The sequence below is a fragment of the Xiphophorus maculatus genome, chromosome 1, assembly GCF_002775205.1.
Source record: "Xiphophorus maculatus strain JP 163 A chromosome 1, X_maculatus-5.0-male, whole genome shotgun sequence".
NCBI classification, from domain to species: domain Eukaryota; kingdom Metazoa; phylum Chordata; class Actinopteri; order Cyprinodontiformes; family Poeciliidae; genus Xiphophorus; species Xiphophorus maculatus.
In genome coordinates, this window is record NC_036443.1 from 16,764,824 (window position 1) to 16,783,941 (window position 19,118).

The 19,118-nt window shown below is 37.4% G+C and overlaps 3 protein-coding genes across 3 annotated transcripts in view; 1 reads left to right on the forward strand and 2 right to left on the reverse strand.

Annotated features, from left to right (window-relative positions):
* lgr6 (leucine rich repeat containing G protein-coupled receptor 6) overlaps positions 1-11,446 on the forward strand; it is a 48,877-nt gene extending 37,431 nt beyond the window's left edge. The window contains exons 6-18 of the mRNA XM_005808666.3: positions 1,105-1,176; positions 3,369-3,437; positions 3,877-3,948; positions 5,100-5,171; positions 5,550-5,618; positions 5,796-5,867; positions 6,192-6,257; positions 6,854-6,925; positions 7,607-7,678; positions 8,090-8,215; positions 8,565-8,719; positions 9,070-9,150; positions 9,236-11,446. Of these exons, the coding sequence (XP_005808723.2) occupies positions 1,105-1,176; positions 3,369-3,437; positions 3,877-3,948; positions 5,100-5,171; positions 5,550-5,618; positions 5,796-5,867; positions 6,192-6,257; positions 6,854-6,925; positions 7,607-7,678; positions 8,090-8,215; positions 8,565-8,719; positions 9,070-9,150; positions 9,236-10,380 (2,143 nt within the window). The 3' untranslated portion in view covers positions 10,381-11,446. The remainder of the gene's footprint in view (positions 1-1,104; positions 1,177-3,368; positions 3,438-3,876; positions 3,949-5,099; positions 5,172-5,549; positions 5,619-5,795; positions 5,868-6,191; positions 6,258-6,853; positions 6,926-7,606; positions 7,679-8,089; positions 8,216-8,564; positions 8,720-9,069; positions 9,151-9,235) is intronic.
* Positions 11,447-11,514: 68 nt separating this feature from the next.
* On the reverse strand, positions 11,515-15,589 carry LOC102231709 (ubiquitin-conjugating enzyme E2 T-like). The gene is made up of 7 exons (XM_005808644.2): positions 15,462-15,589; positions 14,508-14,617; positions 13,339-13,408; positions 13,153-13,258; positions 12,943-13,041; positions 12,681-12,764; positions 11,515-11,810 (listed from the first exon to the last, which is right to left on the reverse strand). Exons 2-7 carry the CDS (start codon positions 14,614-14,616, stop codon positions 11,694-11,696), a joined length of 585 nt encoding a protein of 194 aa, XP_005808701.1. The 5' UTR covers position 14,617; positions 15,462-15,589; the 3' UTR covers positions 11,515-11,693.
* Positions 15,590-16,417: 828 nt separating this feature from the next.
* On the reverse strand, positions 16,418-19,101 carry LOC102237379 (uncharacterized methyltransferase YdaC-like). The gene is made up of 4 exons (XM_005808667.3): positions 19,024-19,101; positions 17,414-17,670; positions 17,048-17,228; positions 16,418-16,967 (listed from the first exon to the last, which is right to left on the reverse strand). The coding sequence occupies exons 2-4, from the start codon at positions 17,666-17,668 to the stop codon at positions 16,771-16,773; spliced, it is 633 nt and encodes a 210-aa protein (XP_005808724.1). The 5' UTR covers positions 17,669-17,670; positions 19,024-19,101; the 3' UTR covers positions 16,418-16,770.
* Positions 19,102-19,118: the final 17 nt, after the last annotated feature.

The window sequence follows — 19,118 nt, forward strand, 5'->3', positions numbered from 1 at the left end:
AAGTCTGCCACTAGCATTTGCTGAAAAACAACCCCACCCCATGATGTTCCCTCTTACAAATATTGTTGGTATGGTGTTTTTGGGGTGGTCTGCAGTGTTTCTTCTGCATCCCGGTGTGCAATAACATCCCAGCAGATCAGCTTTGGTTTCATTTGATCAGACTGTATTTTGCCAGTATTTGATATGTCTAAATATTTTGCAGAAAACTTTAAACAAGTTTCAACATGTTTATTTCTGTAGTGGACGCTTGTGCAGTGAATGCTCATAGATGCCATTGTGGTTGAATGCATTACTTACTGTTTCCATGAAAACACTGTTCTAGTTAATTCCAGGTCTTTTTTTAATCACTCGGCAAGAGATTCGTGGCTCTTGCAGAACTGATCCGATTAATCTTTTGACTCCTCAGTCTGAAATATTGTGCGATGGCTGTTTCATTATGGAATAATATTATTTCTCCTTCTGGATTAAGGCTTCAGTGGTGTTCACAGGAATAATCCAAAATTCTAAAAATGTGTGTGTAGCCAACGGCATTAGTATTATGTGCATAAAGGTTGCAAATGCCATTAGAGGTCTTTGCTTTTACCCATAATGATATGTGCAATGCTTAGGTAATGAAAACATTTTTACTATGTAGCATGCTGATGCTGTCATGCTACAACATGAGCCCAGTCCGCCTTATTATCCACGCTAAACATAGTGAAAGTTAGTTCTAAGAATTCTCCATTTCAAACATCCATCAACCTTTTTATAGTTTATCAATAAGAACTAAAAGTTAATAATATACCTAAAAAGAGCAGAATTCCTTTCTTCAGTTATTTTTTAAGCTTTCTCTTTTTTTAATACAGCTTTTCATCATAACTTATCTCCAGTTTATTGCACAGAACTTACTTTATGGAGCAATTTGTGGTGTTAATTTCTTTGTATGTGTCAATTACCTTGGTTGTTGCATACATCTGGTGTAAATGTTAGATCAATAGCCTCATTAGAAATAAATTGAACTAGAAATACTTATTTACTATTCTGCATCTCTCCTGAGTGTTAACAGGCAAACTAATTGGCCATTTTTGCTCCCCAAAAACATGAATCTTTATGGACTTTTCCCAGGCATCTCCACAACAACCACATACAGAGCATGGGTTCAAGATGTTTTGAAGGTTTACAGAGTCTGGAGACACTGTGAGTATCCCCGAATTTAGAATATAATACCTCAGAAAGCGAATGCAATTAAAAGCCATCATTTCTCATACTGTATGCAGTTTTTCCTCATATTTTACACACATAATTGTGCTGGGTGTCATGAAGAAAGCCTTGAGATGTGTTTTTATAAATCATAGGTAACGTGTGCCAAAACGTTTGCACTGCAGCTCTAAATTATAAAGTCATAATGATTAATGTACTGGTAATTTCAGCAGGTGCTCGAGCCATTCGTAAAACCACAAGCGACAATTGAATAGGAATGCAAAGATGAAAAGATCCACTTTGATTACCTTGAAGCATCGTCAATGGAGTCCTCTGTGTTATGTTTAGTAATTGCTAGGCAGTAAGGTCAAGAACAGCACAGCGTGGCTCCAGCAGAGTTTTTCTGGAAGACGTGCCACAGCCTCAATAACCTAATCCTAACCACATGCCAATATGGAGACCACAGAAAACTGACACAGTGAAAGAAAGTGTGAGAAGCCTCCTGCAAAATTCATGGTGGTCTGATGAAAACACAGTTTCTGGCATGCTGCTTTAACAACCTGTTGAAGTGTAAAAAAATTATGCATTATTTCTTTACGAGAATGTGTGTGGGCGAGTGAGCATATGTGCGAATATATTCAAGTACCTTCGCCTGTGCAATCATAAACGTATGGCTCACTTTATACTCATGTTGAAAGCCATAATGCATGCTGGGAAACTGCAGAGGATGAAGGGAAACCAGAGAAAGTGAAAAAGAGATGGAGCCTTTTGGACAAGAATAGTGTGTGTTAAAGTGATTGGGCTATCACAGGGTGGTAGAGACAGATGGTTCGGTGGGGTAAGATGACAGGTGTCACTGACGTGGAGATTGTGCTGGTATGAGGGGTTAATCTCTTGCAGCGGCTTCCTTTATGAGATATATGCATTACCACATCCTACATCAATCCCCAGCATGTATATATAAAGCATTAGCCTGAGGAGCTGTCCAGTGAACTTCTAGAAAACACAACAACATATGTAAACCGGACAAAAGAGCAATAAATTCTCAACCGATTTGGACGGTTTAATAGCAGTACGGAAGAGGATTAGGGCCACCGAAAAAAAAAAAAAGAATTCTGAGATTAAAGTCAGAATTCTGAGTTTAATCTCAGAATTCTGACTTTAAAGTCAGAATTACTTTTTTAATTTTTTCGGTGGCCCTAATCCTCTTCCGTATTTATGTGCATAAAAATCCAGCAGGTAGAGAATGGGAAACTTTAAAGACATTACGTAAGTGTACAGCTGCAATGGCATACAGTACAAGTGTACACATATGCAACTCTACTCATACACACAATCGGGAACATCACTAGAGGCAATAAATGTTGATGTTAGTGCTTCTACTGTGGATCCACATTTGGAGGGGGTCCTTTGAAAAGTTAAGATGGTCAATATGACTTAGAGGACGCTCATAAGAACTGGGATGTGTCGTAGATTGGCTAACAAATATACCATTATTGCAATCTCGGTGTGCACAATATTAAAATCCATAACTTTTTCTTAGAGTTACTTTTGTCTGAAAGTGTGTCTTTAAGAGACCCATTTAGATTTGCAAAGAATTGTGTCACAAAGCCAAAGTATATAGCCTTACTTTCTTTAACACTAACCACTGCTTTGACCACAAAGAGAAGAACAAATGAAGTGAGATGGTGCAGTAAAGAGTGAGGTGAGCAGCTAGCCCTTACCATGTAAAACCAGCACATCTGTGCAGAAGGCAATTTTAAAATGAGATCTCCAGTACTTTCTCATTCTTGCATCATGGTAGGCATTGCATAAAGACCACAGAAAATCTCAGTGGCTTGTTGAAAAAGCAAAGTGTGTCTCCTTTAAATCGGCCGGGCACTTTGCCAAAAGTGATTTTAATTTGAGTAAAAACATAAACTTTGAAAAGGTTGTCTAACTTTGCTACACAAAAACCACACTAATGAGATTGATTTCATGTGCAAACACATCAACATTAATTTCTCATTTAGTTTGTTTCTGGTGTTGTTTAAGCCTGATTAACTTGTCTCTGTTTTTTTGGATTGGACTGGCTTCACTGTGCTACTGAGGGAGAAAGTCATTATGAAACGTTGATGCCATGTAGGGGGCAAAATCGAACACAATGACTTTAGATATTATTTAAGCATGACTGTTTATTTGACTTGCAGGGATTTGAACTACAATGATCTACAGGAGTTCCCTATGGCAATCAGAACACTGAGCAAACTTCAGGAACTGTGAGTACCAGTGCGCACACACACACACCCAAACACACCTGCCCGGCATGACTATCGTGGTTGTGTTATCCCGAGTAATCCCGTTAAGTGATTTTAATGTGGCACTCGGATACAATCTCTCTCGCCCCAAGCAGGTGCTGGCTACACACCCACGCAGCCACTCGCCCTGCACATACACACAGACGCACACGCACAAACCATGTTTTTTCCTCGGCTTCAGCAGATGTTTCGCAGCGTGCATATGTGTCACAGATACAGCGTATGTGTTGTGTGTTTACGTCTCATGTATCCAAAAATGTTCTTCAGCTGTGCAACGGCAGGTGCAACGCGAGGGGCACATGACTCACACTCTCACTCACAGTGTCGCTCCTGCAATCGGCCCGAAATGCAAAACATATTGATTGAGAGAATAACTAACAGGATGTTTTTGCATGTTCAGGGGCTTCCATAACAACAACATCAAAGCGATCCCTGAGAGGGCCTTTGTGGGAAACCCTCAGCTCCAAACCATGTGAGTTTCATGCTTAATCACAATGCTACAACTTGAACATATCAAATAAACACAACTGGAATTGCATGTCAACATCACTTACAACGCAGCTCATTCGAAGCACATTATACAGCATGTGTCTACATACAGTTGAAATCAGAGATTTACATACAGTGGATTTAAAAAGGAACAACATTTTCCCTTCTCAGTGTCTGAGATTAAATCGGATTAAATTGTTCCTGATTTAGCTCAGTTAGAATTACCAAGAGGATTTTCCTTTTTACTAAATGGCATAGTAATGAGAAATAGATTTCTTTAGAACCCGAGCGTTAAGTTCACGTGTTTAAACCATCATTCGCCAGTATAAACACCATGGGAATGTTTAACTATCATACTCCTTAGGAGGGTCAATATGTTCTTTGTCCGTCCCAGACATGAATAGCATTTGCTGTAGAATGTATAAGTCAGTCCCCGAAAAAAAAAACAGAAGATCTTTTAAAGATGCTGGTTAAAGTTGGAAGGAAAGCATCATTAACTACAGCTAAATAAAACGACTCCCCTACTGGCATGGGCTGAAAGGCCACTAAGAGGAAGATGGATTTACTCCAGTGGTGACACAAAAAGGCAGATTACATTTTGCAAATGTGCTCCAGTTATGAATTTACATTGGGCAGAATTGTCCTGTGGTTTGACAGAACTAATATCAAAGTGTTAGGCCATAATGACTATTGTTGCAATTATAGGAAAAAGAGGGAAGCCAAAAAGCCTGATACCAGCCTTTCATCTATGAAGTATGGCAGTGATAGTATCTGTTTGGTTGCAGAAAGGGTTTCTGCATGAGAAAAAGAATATTGTGTGCAAATATTGAAGCAACGTCTCAATAAATCAGTCAGGGTGTCAAAGTCTAAATTAACTTAAAAGCACAAATGGGTTCCATTTAAACAATGCACAAAAGCATTGTGCATTGTTGCAGCTATAGTGTTTGTACACTATAGCTAGTTTGTATAGTGTACAAACTAGCTATAAGCAAAACAGAAATTATTTTGGTCATCCACACTGACATAAAGCAGAAGTTTAATTTAATATTGTGCAAAAAATGGTTATTTGTGTTTTTCTATATAGTATATTTAAACATCTGGTCCAGACTGTATGTTTTCCTCTTTTTCTTGCAGTCACTTTTATGAGAACCCAATCCAGTTTGTGGGGAAATCTGCTTTCCAATTCTTACCAAAGCTGCACACACTGTAAGTATGTGGTCAATAAAAGCCATTCCAGTGAGTTAGTGCAAACACTGTTTAAATCATCCTCTAGCCATTGCAGCCAGAGCTCAGCGGACATGTGTAATGGCCTACTGAATGATGTTGTGTTACTGTATTGCTGTGCCGTGTGCTGATGTGGTAAGAGAGAGTGTGCTGTAAGAACATGTTGAATAGTATGACTTATGATGTCTGGTGAGAGGGCCAAAACATCCCGTGTTGATGTTGGAGGAATAGCTTGATGGCTGCAATGAGCTGTTAGACAGGTTATGCGTTTGTGCATGTGTGTGTGAGCATAAGAGGGGAAGAGAGGCGAAAAAAGCAATTGTTTAGGTTTTTGTTCTTTTTCTTTTTGCTTGACATCAGTTCCTTGAATGGGGCAACCCAAATTCAAGAGTTTCCGGATTTGAAAGGAACAACAAGCCTTGAGATTTTGTAAGTATCAAACACGCAAAGTAATATTTAAGAAATTATAGGATGCTCTAAGACACAAGGAACAAAGGTTTGGCAAACCAAGCCAATTGCCTGTCCACCTAAGTTAGATTGATGAGATTCTGGGATCATTTCATTTACTTGCTCTCCAACAATACGTTTTTTTTTTGTTCTCTATAGGACATTGACTCGGGCCGGTCTCTCAACTCTTCCCCTGGACCTATGTGAGCAGCTGCCTCATCTCAGAGTGCTGTGAGTGCACACATATAGACATGCACACACATGAATAGGATGAACATAACTTAAAAAATGATAGAAAAACCAAATCAAGAGAACTGTGTCCTAAAGCTATCACTCAAATTCACCTCATGAAATAGCAAATAAAATAAATACATGTATAAAAAAACAAAAAATGTATTGTTCTGCAGTATACCCCTGCTCACAGAACTGACACCCAAGTTTTCCTGTCAGCCCATAATTTCCCACACCATAAATTCACAGCTGGTCAAGGGTTTCTCAATGTCTAACACTGCATGTGATTTTTTTAAAATGCATTATTTCTATGTGCTGTTGTAGAGAGCTGTCATACAACCAGATACAGGATCTTCCCAGTTTTTACCACTGCTCTGCACTTCAAGAGATGTGAGTAATGTTCCCTTTCTAAATTACTGTTTACATTCAGGGATGGGCCGGATACTGGGAACAAGGTGGTTGTGCATTTTGAACAATTACATTTTTAAAAGCTCAAGTTTTTTCCACGTGTATGAAGTATAAAATAAGGTAGCACTGCCCCTCCCCATCTATTACTGAACACTGCTGTTCAGTTGGCTCATAGAAGGTCATTGCACTTTTCCCTCACAAAAAAAGGCTGTTTGGAAATTATTTCCTTGAAAATGCAGTATTGTATAGGCAACTAAAGAAAAGCCAACTCAACACATTAAAACGTTTTGAATTCCATAAACAGTAGGCATGTTTTTTTGTAATCTACCAAATTTGGGGTTTTGTATTCATTTAAACATGATTATATCTTAACTAATCAATATTTTAGGTTGGTTTTGCAGCAGTTTTCGTTTTCTCTTTGAAACAATTCCAACTTGTTACAAATGTTTATTTTACAATGTGCGTACAATTACCATATATGCCATGCTATGGACCTATGTGTCAGAATTTTTTATTCAACTTGTGTACATTTTATTTACGTCACTGCATGAAAGCGTCTGTATCTTTGTGTACAACAGTGGACTGCAACATAATCAAGTCAGAAGAATAGAGTCAAGCACCTTTCAGCAGCTCACCTCTCTTAGAGCACTGTGAGTTGATCCTTGATCTATGTTTTTCTCTTCTCTCTTTGTCTTACATTAGTTCTGTTAAAATTTGTTGTCTACATTAGAGTGGGTCAGTATCTAGTTCATATGTTTGAATTTTGGCAGTAACTCCAAATTGCCCCAATGTTTCAGAGTAATAGCGGATATTAGAAGATAGTTAGTGTATACTGTATTCCATTATGCCATTTGGTGAATGTGGCTTTTAATGTAAAGTACTTTGACAGGCCAGTAATATTTGAAAAGTGATAGATAAATGAAGTCCATTTGTGAATACAAAATTTTGAGACTTACAACATGCCAGTGAAAATAGTAAATGATAAATGTATAGGAGCTCTTCATAGCTCTTTCAGAAATACCAAATGGGTTTTCCTCTTTAAAATATTAGAAGTATGAAACAGAAATAACATTAAAGAGAAGAAATGACTTTCTTAATGAATTTAAGAGATAAAAACATGACTAGTGAAAGATGAAAACGCATTGGTCAAGTCAAAATTAGTATTTTAGATTTCCTGATACTGACATCTACAGGATCAGACTACAAAGTTCCTAAACAGTTTTCATATCCAAATTTCATACTTTGTAATACTATGTAGGAAGCCTGAATAATGAGCAGAACTGTAACTTCAATAAGTGCATTGAGTTCACTTTATTGTTTTTCTCTCACAGTGATCTAAGCTGGAACATGATTGAGAGGATCCACCCAGATGCCTTCACCTCACTTCATTCTTTGATCAAACTGTAAGCAAAAAACAGATACACATCTCTCACTTAGCCTGTCATACAGTTTATCTGATTCTTTAGTAGTCCCTTTCCCACTTAAAGTGGGTGACAAGGTTGTGTATCAGAATATATCAGTATGTCAGAAATGTGGGCATAATCACTACGGGTTAACACAACATTTTTAGCCTTAACACATTTGTAGCCAACAATCTCATTTCAAGTCATGCCAACTTAAAATCGCATACTTTGAGTGAAGACTGAAGTTTGTCTATCTAATCTGATAGTAGGTACTATCCAGAGATAATCTGATAGCATGTCTGAACAGGTTAAAGTATCAAAGAGACTAAACATTTTCCTTTTACTCTAAGGACTTCACATGCATAACATTTTACTTCTTTTATTTTTTTTATTTTTTATTTTTAACCATAGGGACCTGACTGAGAACCGCCTCAGCTCTGTACCAGTTGCAGGTTTAGGAGGCCTCACTCATCTCAAACTGAGAGGGAACAAAGACTTATATGAGGCCTTCAGTCCTGATCACTTCCCACAAATGAGGTAATGTACAAAAATATCACCTATCAGCCATATAGCCTATGCTAAAAAAACGTCTTTGCTTAACAAAGCCGGTTCAAAAATTCAAGTGGCCATGCTGTACACAACCAGTAAAATACAAAGTACTGCTGCAAAGCATTTCTGAATTCAACTTAGACAATAAAAATACATCTCAATTACAAAGTTAACTCTTTATGCTAATTTTTTTGAGTCTGAGTGGCACCTAAAAGCCATAATGTCAAGGGTCAAACCAAAAGCATTATGGTTTGAACCTCAAAGGTATTTGCCTAAATACCACCTGCCATGGAATCTTCTTCGTTATGATGATTAATATTGCTCCCATTTGCAACAGGGTGATAGAGATGCCTTATGCCTACCAGTGCTGTGTGTATGCATCCTGTAACACCTACAAGCCCACCACCCAGTGGGACACAGAGCTGAGCAACACAAATGAAGACCTTCACAAGAGGACGGTGGCCATGTACCCAGTCCATGCAGACACTAACTGTAAGACTACAATCCACACTCAACCACATTAAGTTCAATTGCTTAACAAAAATGCCAAACCTTGGTGATTAACAACAATATGATCAAAAGCATAAAAACTAAGATTATATTACTGAGTGTACAAATTCTGTAACTATAACAAAGAGCTGTTAAGCTCTGATATCTGTGTAATTGAGCTTTGTTGCACCTTAAATGATAAAAATTAGACACTGACAATTAAATTTTATGAGTACCAGTTACCTCACTGAAAAAATAACAACAATACAAACAATAGGCCACTTAATATCCACACACAATGCAAAGAACGTCAGTCCTTGTATTTTGATCATATAAACAATGTTATCTTCTAGATGACCCTGATCTGGAGGAGTTTCAGTTGGAAATAGAAGAATCCAAGTTACAGACCAGTGTCCAATGCACCCCCATACCTGGTAGGTGAAATCAGATTTGATATGACAAAGCTTTAAATTTGCTGCGACAAGTATTGACAAGAGTTTTGTGTCCGCTATGTTGCAGGTCCGTTCCGTCCCTGTGACTCCCTCCTGGGCAGCTGGCTAGTCCGCATTGGCTTGTGGTCCATCTCCCTGGTGTCTTTGCTGGGAAACGCCATTCTGTTCCTGTCTCTCTTTGGATCACCAGGCAGTCTGTCGCCACTCCGCTTTATTGTGGCCTGTATGGGTGCCTCTAACCTGCTGATGGGTGTGTGTACATGCACACTGGTCCTTGTGGATGCTCTGACCCTTGGAGAATTCAATGACCATGGAGCCCGCTGGGAGGGCGGACCTGGTTGTCAAGCAACAGGATGGGTTTGGGTGTTTGCATCTGAGGCAAGCGTGCTGCTGCTGACTCTGGCAGCAGTGCAGTGTGGTGCAAGCGTGACATGTGCCCGCGCCTATGGGAAATCACCATCCCTTAGCAGTGTACGCACATGCGCATATTTCTGTCTCACCCTCTGCCTCACAATTGCGTCACTCCCACTAGTTGGAGTGGGGGAGTATGGCTCTTCACCATTCTGCCTTCCGTCACCCCTGCCTACCCCATCTTCTCGCTTGCCATCCTCCCTGGGCTTCCCCTTGGCACTCATAATGATGAACACCATTTGCTTGCTTATTGTCACAGGTTCATATATCCGCCTGTATTGGGAGCTACTTCGGGGGGAGTGTGAGGGGTTGTGGGACTGTGCCATGATCAAACATGTTGCCTGGCTTATCTTTACTAATGGCCTTCTCTACATACCGGTAGCTTTCCTATCACTTTGTTCTCTTCTGGGTCTTCTTTCTTTGGGGGAAGAGGTTCTAAAATCAGTCCTCCTTCTGTTACAGCCCCTGCCCGCTTGCCTCAACCCTCTGCTCTTTCTTCTTTTCACAAGAGATCACTCTCAGTTGTTCTCCTGGTCTCGCCCTAAAACTCGCCCACAGATGCGCCGCGACCGCACCTTGGACTCGCTAGTTTCTGTCGAGACAGAAAAGAGCTCCTGCTCGGATTCTTCAACACAGGTGTCACTGACTGATGCCGATGCCACATACAGGGAAGGGTCTTCTCCCCAGCCTGGACGAGAAACAACCAGGTTTTCTCAATGCTCCTCTACATCCTCCGTTCACCTCATCCCTTGCCAAGTACCAACCGCGACAGCCAAAGGGAGGGAGAGGGTGACAGAATGAGGAAGCATGGGGAGTTTGGATCAAGATGCGATTCTTACCATTTTTCCTTCTGTGATGTGCTACAATGACTCATCTTATATCAATGAGCCCCTGAAACAGATGTCTAAAAATATAGGGGAAAAATTTTGAAGATTCAAGGACCGCAGCATTTCTGGGCTACCCATCTATAAACTCTTGAGAATGAGTCAACAAAAGATGTTGACTAATAAAGAGAGGTCAACAAGCGAACACTCTTTCTGACCAGAGAGCAGGATGGAAGGTTTCTTCTTTTGCCAGTACTGTTGAACTAAAGGACAATTTTGGAGACTATTCAGCGGACTGAGTCAAACAAGGAGCTGAATAAACAAAGCAATGCAAAAAAAAGCTGTTAATCACATTGAGAATCAAAGCTACAGACAAATTAATCGTCTACTCTGAGGGAATAAATGCTTATATTGAAATGTGATGAGAAATGCAGCTCAGAAGTTGCATATTGTTTAACAGCATTTAAGTGGAGTTTTGTTTTTAAATGCAATTCTATCATAGCATTAAGTTGTTTTGCTCCAAAAAGGGGGTATTGTCAATCATACTAGCACATTTCCCTAGTTTAAGCTAATGTGTTTTGTCCAGAGCAATTTTTATAGCCACATATAAAACGTTACAGCTGTGTAATAGAGCAATTTTTATGAAATATTCTAAGTGGAAAATAATCCAAAAATGATCTGGGTTGCACATGTATTTTTATATGGTTTACATAATTACACTCAAAAACATGCAACTTTGTCAAACAAGAGTTAAGCAGTCTTATGGTTTAAATGGGACGTAGCTGTATTTCTGCCAACCTTAGAGTAGGAAAGCGATCTTTATATACATACAATGTAACTACCTCTGAACTATGGTATTGACTCACTACAGCCTTATTGATGTTTGTCTCCTTTTTATAAACAGCAAATATATTATTTTATACATTGAGAAATAAAAATTTTAGTTTGTACAAAATAAAAACTTGTACCACTTAGGTTGTACATACTTTATATGTCTTTTAAATGTATGTTAGAATAAAATTATGATCAACATAGTGTATGAACTTGTACCTCTCTGCTTATGATACAAAAAAAACACCCAAATAATACACAATGTCCAGAAAGTGTATAACGTAGATCCTCAAAGTTTTATTATACACAGAAACACACAGTTAACTTATAAAGACGCAGTTCATGAAATGTATCTATTCAACATATAAGCAACACGTTAGAACAAGAAAAACAAAAAAGAAAGGATGTATATGCTATGCTAACCAACATCAGATAGCTCCAACAACTGAATGAAGAAAACTACACGCAAGGTCTCTTCAGCGGTTCTTCTGCCTCCTGCTGGGAACAGAGTGCATCCCGTTTCCGAGATGATAATTTCTGATCTGGAGCATTTTCTTTGTTGTCTTCCACAACTCCCTGATCAAGGATACATAAAAACTGTTTAATCTTTTCGAAAAACCCTACAAGTTTATAATATTCTGTAGACTATAAATTCAGAACAAAATGAGTACAAATTACAACAAACTCAAGATTTGAAACTGGTGCTTGAAGATGCAACACAGTAAAACATATATATAAATTGCAATCCGTTGCCAATAATAGTCTAACACAGCAACACATTTTTTCCAGGTTATTCAGATGCATTGTTTCATTAGTTGAGCCCACAAAGCTATTAGTAAAATTGTGTAGGAATTCTGGGAAGAAAGGAGCGATGGGAAAGATGCTGCAAGCTAACTATATCCTAATGATCTCAAATATAAGTTCAAAAGTTAATTATAATTTCAGTAAATCCATTCACTATGTGCAATACTGAGGTGATATTGTTGTGGGAATAAGTGTGACAACTTGCTTTGTGAGACAACCAGCTCCTCACCAAAAATAATCTAACTTTTTCTAATAAGAGAATACGGAATAGACAGAAAACAAGTAAAGCTACAGATACCCAGGTGAAACTTTTTTGAAAAATCTACAAAAAGACTCACAACATGTCAATAAATATAAAATCCTATAAATAAATCTGTTGTATTTTGTCGTGCTTAAAGCAAAACAACAAAATAAGGGGTGCCCCAAAACCTTTTAATGAAATTTAACTTAAAATTGCAGAAGATACATTATCCTGTAGACTATGTTCAATCTAGAATCCACAGCACAGCCTTGTGGTTCAGATGAACTACTACACAATTGGTACTAGCAGGACCAAAAATAAAGTATTATGGAAATAAAAACATCCTATTCATGCAGAGATCACACAACAGAGGTAGAAGAAAATGAGATAATATGTCTTACTTTGTTTGTCTGAATTGCATGTTCCTGTGTCCATTTCTTGGCCTTCTCTGTGAAGAGGTATTTGTTGTACTTGAACTCTGATGACTGGATTTAAAGTACATAAATAAACATTCAATAAATAAGAATCAAAAGACTTTCGATTTAGAGCAGTAGCAATATCCAAAAATATATTTTAAGTTCCTTCAAACCCTTAATGAAGCAGCTCAAACACATAGAAATATACGGCTGAAGGAAAACAAAAATAAGAATGCATGCAACTCACTATGTCAGCCATAAGTGGGTCATCTGGATTGGGCTCAGCCATGAGAAGTTGGATTGAGGTGAGGACCGTGGAGATATTTAGAGATGGTTTCCAGGCACCCTGAATAAAAACAAACAAAAAAAACCCCAGCAGATTATTGCGTCTGATTTGAGAATAGAAGCTTAAATAGTTGACAGCAAATACAAAATACAACACTATACTTTTCACAACCTTTGGTGGGAGTTTAAGAGCATCATGGCAGATTCGTCCTGAGTTGTCAATGTTTGGGTGATAGATTGGGGTCAAGAAGCGAATGTTTGGAGGTTCAAATGGATACCTAAGGCACATAAATAGCAGACCTGTTGTATTTAAATGGTTACATCGGTTTTATGAATGTTCAAAAGGACAGAAAAGTACCTTTCTGGGATCTTCACCTCCAGGGAGAAGATTCCACCTTCATAAGGAGTTCCTACACCACCAACGATCTCTGCAAAGTAAGATGACACTAATAAATTACCAAGATAGATCTGAATTGAAATAACAACAAAACATCAGTTAATTAAGTAAAAAAATATAATTCAGTGATTCTTGAGAAGAGGGACAAAACAGGTATTATGGATAAAGCACAGAGTTTGAATAACATATACACAAAATATAATTTTTCAAATATCTGACTAAACTAATGTTTAATTTTACTATACTGTAAAGATTTCAAGGACCTGATGAGCTACAATATGGCCTCCTTCAGAATAACCTCATATAAATTGAGGTAGTTTGGCATTTCGTCAACTCCGTCAGACGTCAACTCCGTCAGAGTTTTTAACCGACGGTGTGACTCTTTCAGTGATAGTGTTGACAAATCTCACTTAAATGTGCAGTTAATTCATTTTAATTTATTTTACATAAATGGCATTACTTCACATGTATCAAGTATTTCTTTTTACTCACTAGTTTGTCACCACCTCCAGTTCTGTGTCAACACTGTCATGCACTGTCAACTCTGTCAGATGGACTTTATGTTGTTTTTTGTTTTAAATAATATTTCTTTTGTTTCTTGAGAAGCATTTGTCTGTAAAACTGAGTAAAAATATCACTAATAGGGTCATTAAACAATAATTTTATATTCATTTTTGTCAGATGGTGATGACAAAGTTCTAGGTCAGGTCCATTAAAAATGTAATTTTCAAAAAAATGTTGCGACTGGGAGCCTGCACCTTAGCATCTTTACATTTCCAAAACATTATTTGTCATATTTGTATATGTAAGCTTGAGGAACAATTAAAACATTTTTGGGGAAAATTTAAACCCATTTTGTCCCTCTTCTCAAGAATCACTGAATTATGTAATTATATCCAAAAGGTTTAAGTAACATGTAAAAGTAATAAGAATCAAAATTTAGACCATAGTGAAACTTAAATATCTATCTAATACATATTTTTACTTTGTCATACCCAGGAACATGGGTATGTTTATGGTTTATCCTCATGTAAAGTTATAGTTCCCATCATTTCTGAACTGTCATCCTGACTATTGCTCCATTATGGAAATATCTCTAACTGCTTTAGGCCCAGTGACAGTAAGCGTACGTGCTCGGAGGTCATCAATCCGCTCCTCGGTCTGCCAGCATGTTATCCCAGGAGGCGGCTCAGTGCTCAACATCTGAAGTTCACGCTTCAAACGGGAAGCTCTCTGCATTCTTTAGAGTGGGGGAAAAAAAGTAAACTCAAAGCAATTTTCTCACACAATTATAAATGATGTCATATAAACACGAGGGTGCGGCATACCATATGAAAATTGAACCTGACTCCTCATCAAAGCAATATAAAAATTGTGAAATTAGATCCTCTCATTCTGATTAGCAACAAACTATGAGACTATTACGGGATATTTTAAAACTGTTTATTGTTGATGAAGACTGAAAAAAACGTGTTTTTTAAATAAGATTTGGCTATGGTGTCCTTAAATCAAAAAAACTCTTTTAAACTCAATCACTTTTGTTGAGCTTTTGAAATTTTTCAAATCATATACAGTGCTTTAACTAGTGCCTGTCATTTTTTGTTGACTTAAAGCAGTTTTTTGTTGTTTTTTAAAAAAAAACTCAGATTACACAAATCACAAACTTTGCTCTGGTCCGAGGTTATCTACAGAGTGAGTCTTGAAATCATAACAATTCTGTCAATGTCTGACTTAATTGGTTTATTATTTTAAGCCGAATCTCATGTAATATTAATATTTCTCACAGTTTTTTGTAAATTTAACGAGGATTTGACTAATTTCACAAACTGTGCTTTACATAGTATGTGGCCATTTTAAAATTAATCCAACTCGGCGTAATTTAAACGCCGAACTAAACGTCATCTTCAGCGTTTAGATATTTATAAGATAATTGGTCATCTCGTCTGTATTTCTGTCGGTTGTTAACCGACCATAAATAAACTAACTGCTCAAGTCACGGTACCCTTCTATCAAGGTAATCAAGGTATTTTTTTCCAGATCCTCCACACATAGTATTATCAGCTCATTTCTTTACGTTTTCTTACCTGTCACAGACGTTGTACTCACTGATGAAGAATTAAAAACTCGTAAACTCAATGAGGGAAGAAAAAAAAAGCTCAGAGAGGACGGTTTTCGGATTTCCCTCTTCAGCGTCACACTTCTTCTCGTGCTAATCTTGTTGTGGTTGAAAAAGAGAATAGCGCCATCTACTGTTATGGAGCCGCGATAACGGAACCAGCCCCCCAAAATATGTGCACTATATTCATATCAGTCGAAGTAAATGGGGAATACAAAAAATATTTTGGTACACCGTATCAAGAGGTGGATGTTCATTCTCCTAGGTTTCTCACAAGTAGTCAATAAAAATATTGTCATGCTATGTTGAAGGAGCGTTTTCAAATTGTTGTTTTTTTTTTTTATCTCAGTTTGATAAATACACATTGCATCATAACACATATGTATTTGGCCAATAAAGCCATTATTTTTCAATCAGACATAAAAAGGAAAATTCTGTATATCCGAAATAATTTGTTGTATTTACATTTTGTTTTCAGATGTATTTTTGTGCTAAAGCAATCACACTGTAAGTTATCAATTATTTTCTTTAATTGATCTCTCTCTACAGTGTGTTGTTTATTTATTTGTTTTATTATATTTTCATTTACTTTTTTGATCATCCCATTGAGCTAAACAAATATAATCTTTGCAATTAGCTGCTATGTTTTTTCTTCTGGTGACATTTCCATTTACCTGTGCTTTGTTCCTCCTTTGCACAACACCCAAGCTGAAAGTGTAGTACTCCTTCCAATTCTCTTCATTTCTCAATTTTCCTTCAAATTCTATAGAATAATGAGTTTTTTCACATTTTCTATTGCTTTTCCCTTGTCAATAGGTCTAAGTTCAGTGCATTCAATTTGTAAAAGTATTGATCTAATAATTTATTTGGTCACTGATGTGTTTTTTCCCAAGCAGTACATACCACAATTATTTTCTCACAAAATTATTTCAGGAAAGCTTTATCTTTTATTCTTTAGAGTTACAAATATGATTTATTGACCGGTTCATTCGTTTTGCAAATGTCTGCAATAATTATAAACTACCTTTGAAACAGTCTCTATTGGCAAGAAGCACAGTAATTAAAGAAAACAAAGCAGGAGGAGAATATTTCTGATGCCAAAACTGCTTAATCTTCTTGTGTTTACATCATATAAGAGGGTGAAGATTGCAGCTTGATCAGAAATTTGCGTCTCAGTGCCCGGTCATAGTTTATCCATTTAAATGGCACACAATGAAAACCTTGTATCTTAATCCTGAGTGCAGCAGTCACAGAGGCAGAGTGAATTAAACACTGTCTCACTTTAATGCCGTGGCATAAATAGCCTGAAAGGTTATGTTTCTGTGTTGAGTGTCTTCCATCCTGACGTCAGTGAAGCCAGAGTCTCTCAAAGCTGCCATGTAGGCCTCAGGGCGCCAGTTCTCCCCCGGCATCACTCGCTTAGCTGCTAAAACAGCTACATGGGAATGCCTCAGTGTTGTGACAATAAGTCCTCCTAGGGTCAAAATGTATTTTAAAAAAACTGTGTTTAAATTTGACCTTTTTTATATACCTCAAGAACGTAGTGTGTCTTACCTGGTTTTATTACACGGTGGATTTCTAAGGCTGCTTTCTGGAGGTCGGGCCAAAAGTAGTAGCAGTTGCAGTGAAAAACTTTATCCACACTGTTGTCCTTCAGAGGCATTGCTGAGACATCACAGAGATGGAGGCTCACTTTGCCACTTTCTAAAAATTCCTTCACTCGTTCTTTGGCCATCTGTCATGGCAGAAAATAAAACAATTTGAAGTTTCAAAGGGAAAATATGACCGCTCTTTCCACATGTCTAAAATCTATTTAGTCATTAATTAGTAATAAATGCAGGGATTGTTGTTTTTCAGACACTTTCTTCATTAAATTTTGGAAAAAACACAGATCTATGTAATAATATGAAAACATCTCACCTGATGCATGTAGTCAGAGTAATCCACTCCTATCATGTGACCTGTAGGCGCTGTGAGGAGTTTGGCTGCTACCTCCAGACCCAGACCTGGGCCATGACCAAGCTCCAGCACCGTGTCCCCTGGTTGGATCCCACACAGCTGAACAGCACGCTCCTCAAGAACCTTGTTGCGTGTTTTGAACATCTTGCTGACCAACCATCCCCCCACAGATCGAGTTGGCCTGCCCAACTGACTCCCCAATTTTGTAGCCCACATGCCTGGGGAAATAAGACTCCAGAGATTACACTGAGAATATATGTGGAGCCTTTTTAATGCAAACTGATGGTAACACAAACAGAGTAGAAAAAATTTATTGTCACCTTATTAACAAAAGTAATGAGCTGTTGTTCATTATTTTTGTCATTATGACCAATAATGAATAGCAAATAACTTCTATAAACAACACACAAAAAAATATTTGCAACAATCATTAAGCAATTTCAATTATTTAAATCCAAAGAGTTTTAATACAGTTTTCATGTTCAGATAAAAAAAAAAATATTCAGCATTATTGAATAATCCTCAACAATGCTGAAATATTATCAGTCAACACTTTTTCTTTTAAAGGATAATGAAAGTAATTATAAAAAATAAAAGTGAATATAATTTAACAATATAAATTCACAATAGCTGCAATTCACTGAAAGCCCACACGTAAATCTGTCGAGTTCGAGTCTGAGACGCAATTTCTGTTCCTTTATCAAATGTTGTTCCACTATGCAAACACCTCTTTGTGGGTTTTTGGTTGTACAAAAATACCTTAAAAGACCTGCAGGAAGATTTGTGTGAGAAAAACATGTGCTGGAGCTTAAGAAAAACGTAGGCTCCAGCACCGTGTGTTGCTATTTCAGTATTAGGATTATATAAAAATCCTATTAAAAGTTCAAAATTGGCTAAAACAATATTAGGCACTTTATCACATAAAGTGATATAATTATATATTCATGAACCTGTTGCATTAAGTAAATGTGTTTTGTAATAAATGTGTTTTTTTTCTGATGTGGGCCCCACTTTATTCACAACAATAGCTAATGGGGATCCTAATAAACAAACAGAATGTATAGCCTTTTTGCTGATTTTTTCTTTACTCCTTCTTCAGTAATTTCTTTTGTCTACTTCTTACTTTTACTTGAGTGAAAATATGTTGAAGTGCCATGTTGAAATAAATCTGTTGAACTCAGTTTTTGGGTTGTCTACCACATTTGTTTACTTCTATCTGAAAAGAGAACTTTGGACCACTGATTAGCCCAGGTTTTAAATCTCGTTCTTCCAGGTTAAATGCCTCTTGTTTTCTTACTTTCGCTTTTCTTAAAAACAGAATAACTTAGCTGGATGGATGATGTTGCAGCTAGTTACTCCTAAAAAGACTCGATTTTCGGAGTTTTTTCCTCTCCATATTTAAAGGGATTGTCTTGAGCGGTGTTCCATAGGGAGCCCCTTCCAGCTTATTTTTTTTATTTTATTTTAATTTTCCTCAATTTATTGCAAGTAACATCAACATGGCGGCTGTCGTTTTAAGGCTATGTTTAATCCAGCCCGTCCCTCTCGCGTTGCCTTAATATATCACTTACTTTCTCTTGCAGAGAAACTCTCTCAAGTGTTTGAGGACTTCCTGTATTAGAAGAGGAGGAGCAAAAGGACGAGCTCCTATTCGTGTTTGGTCGAC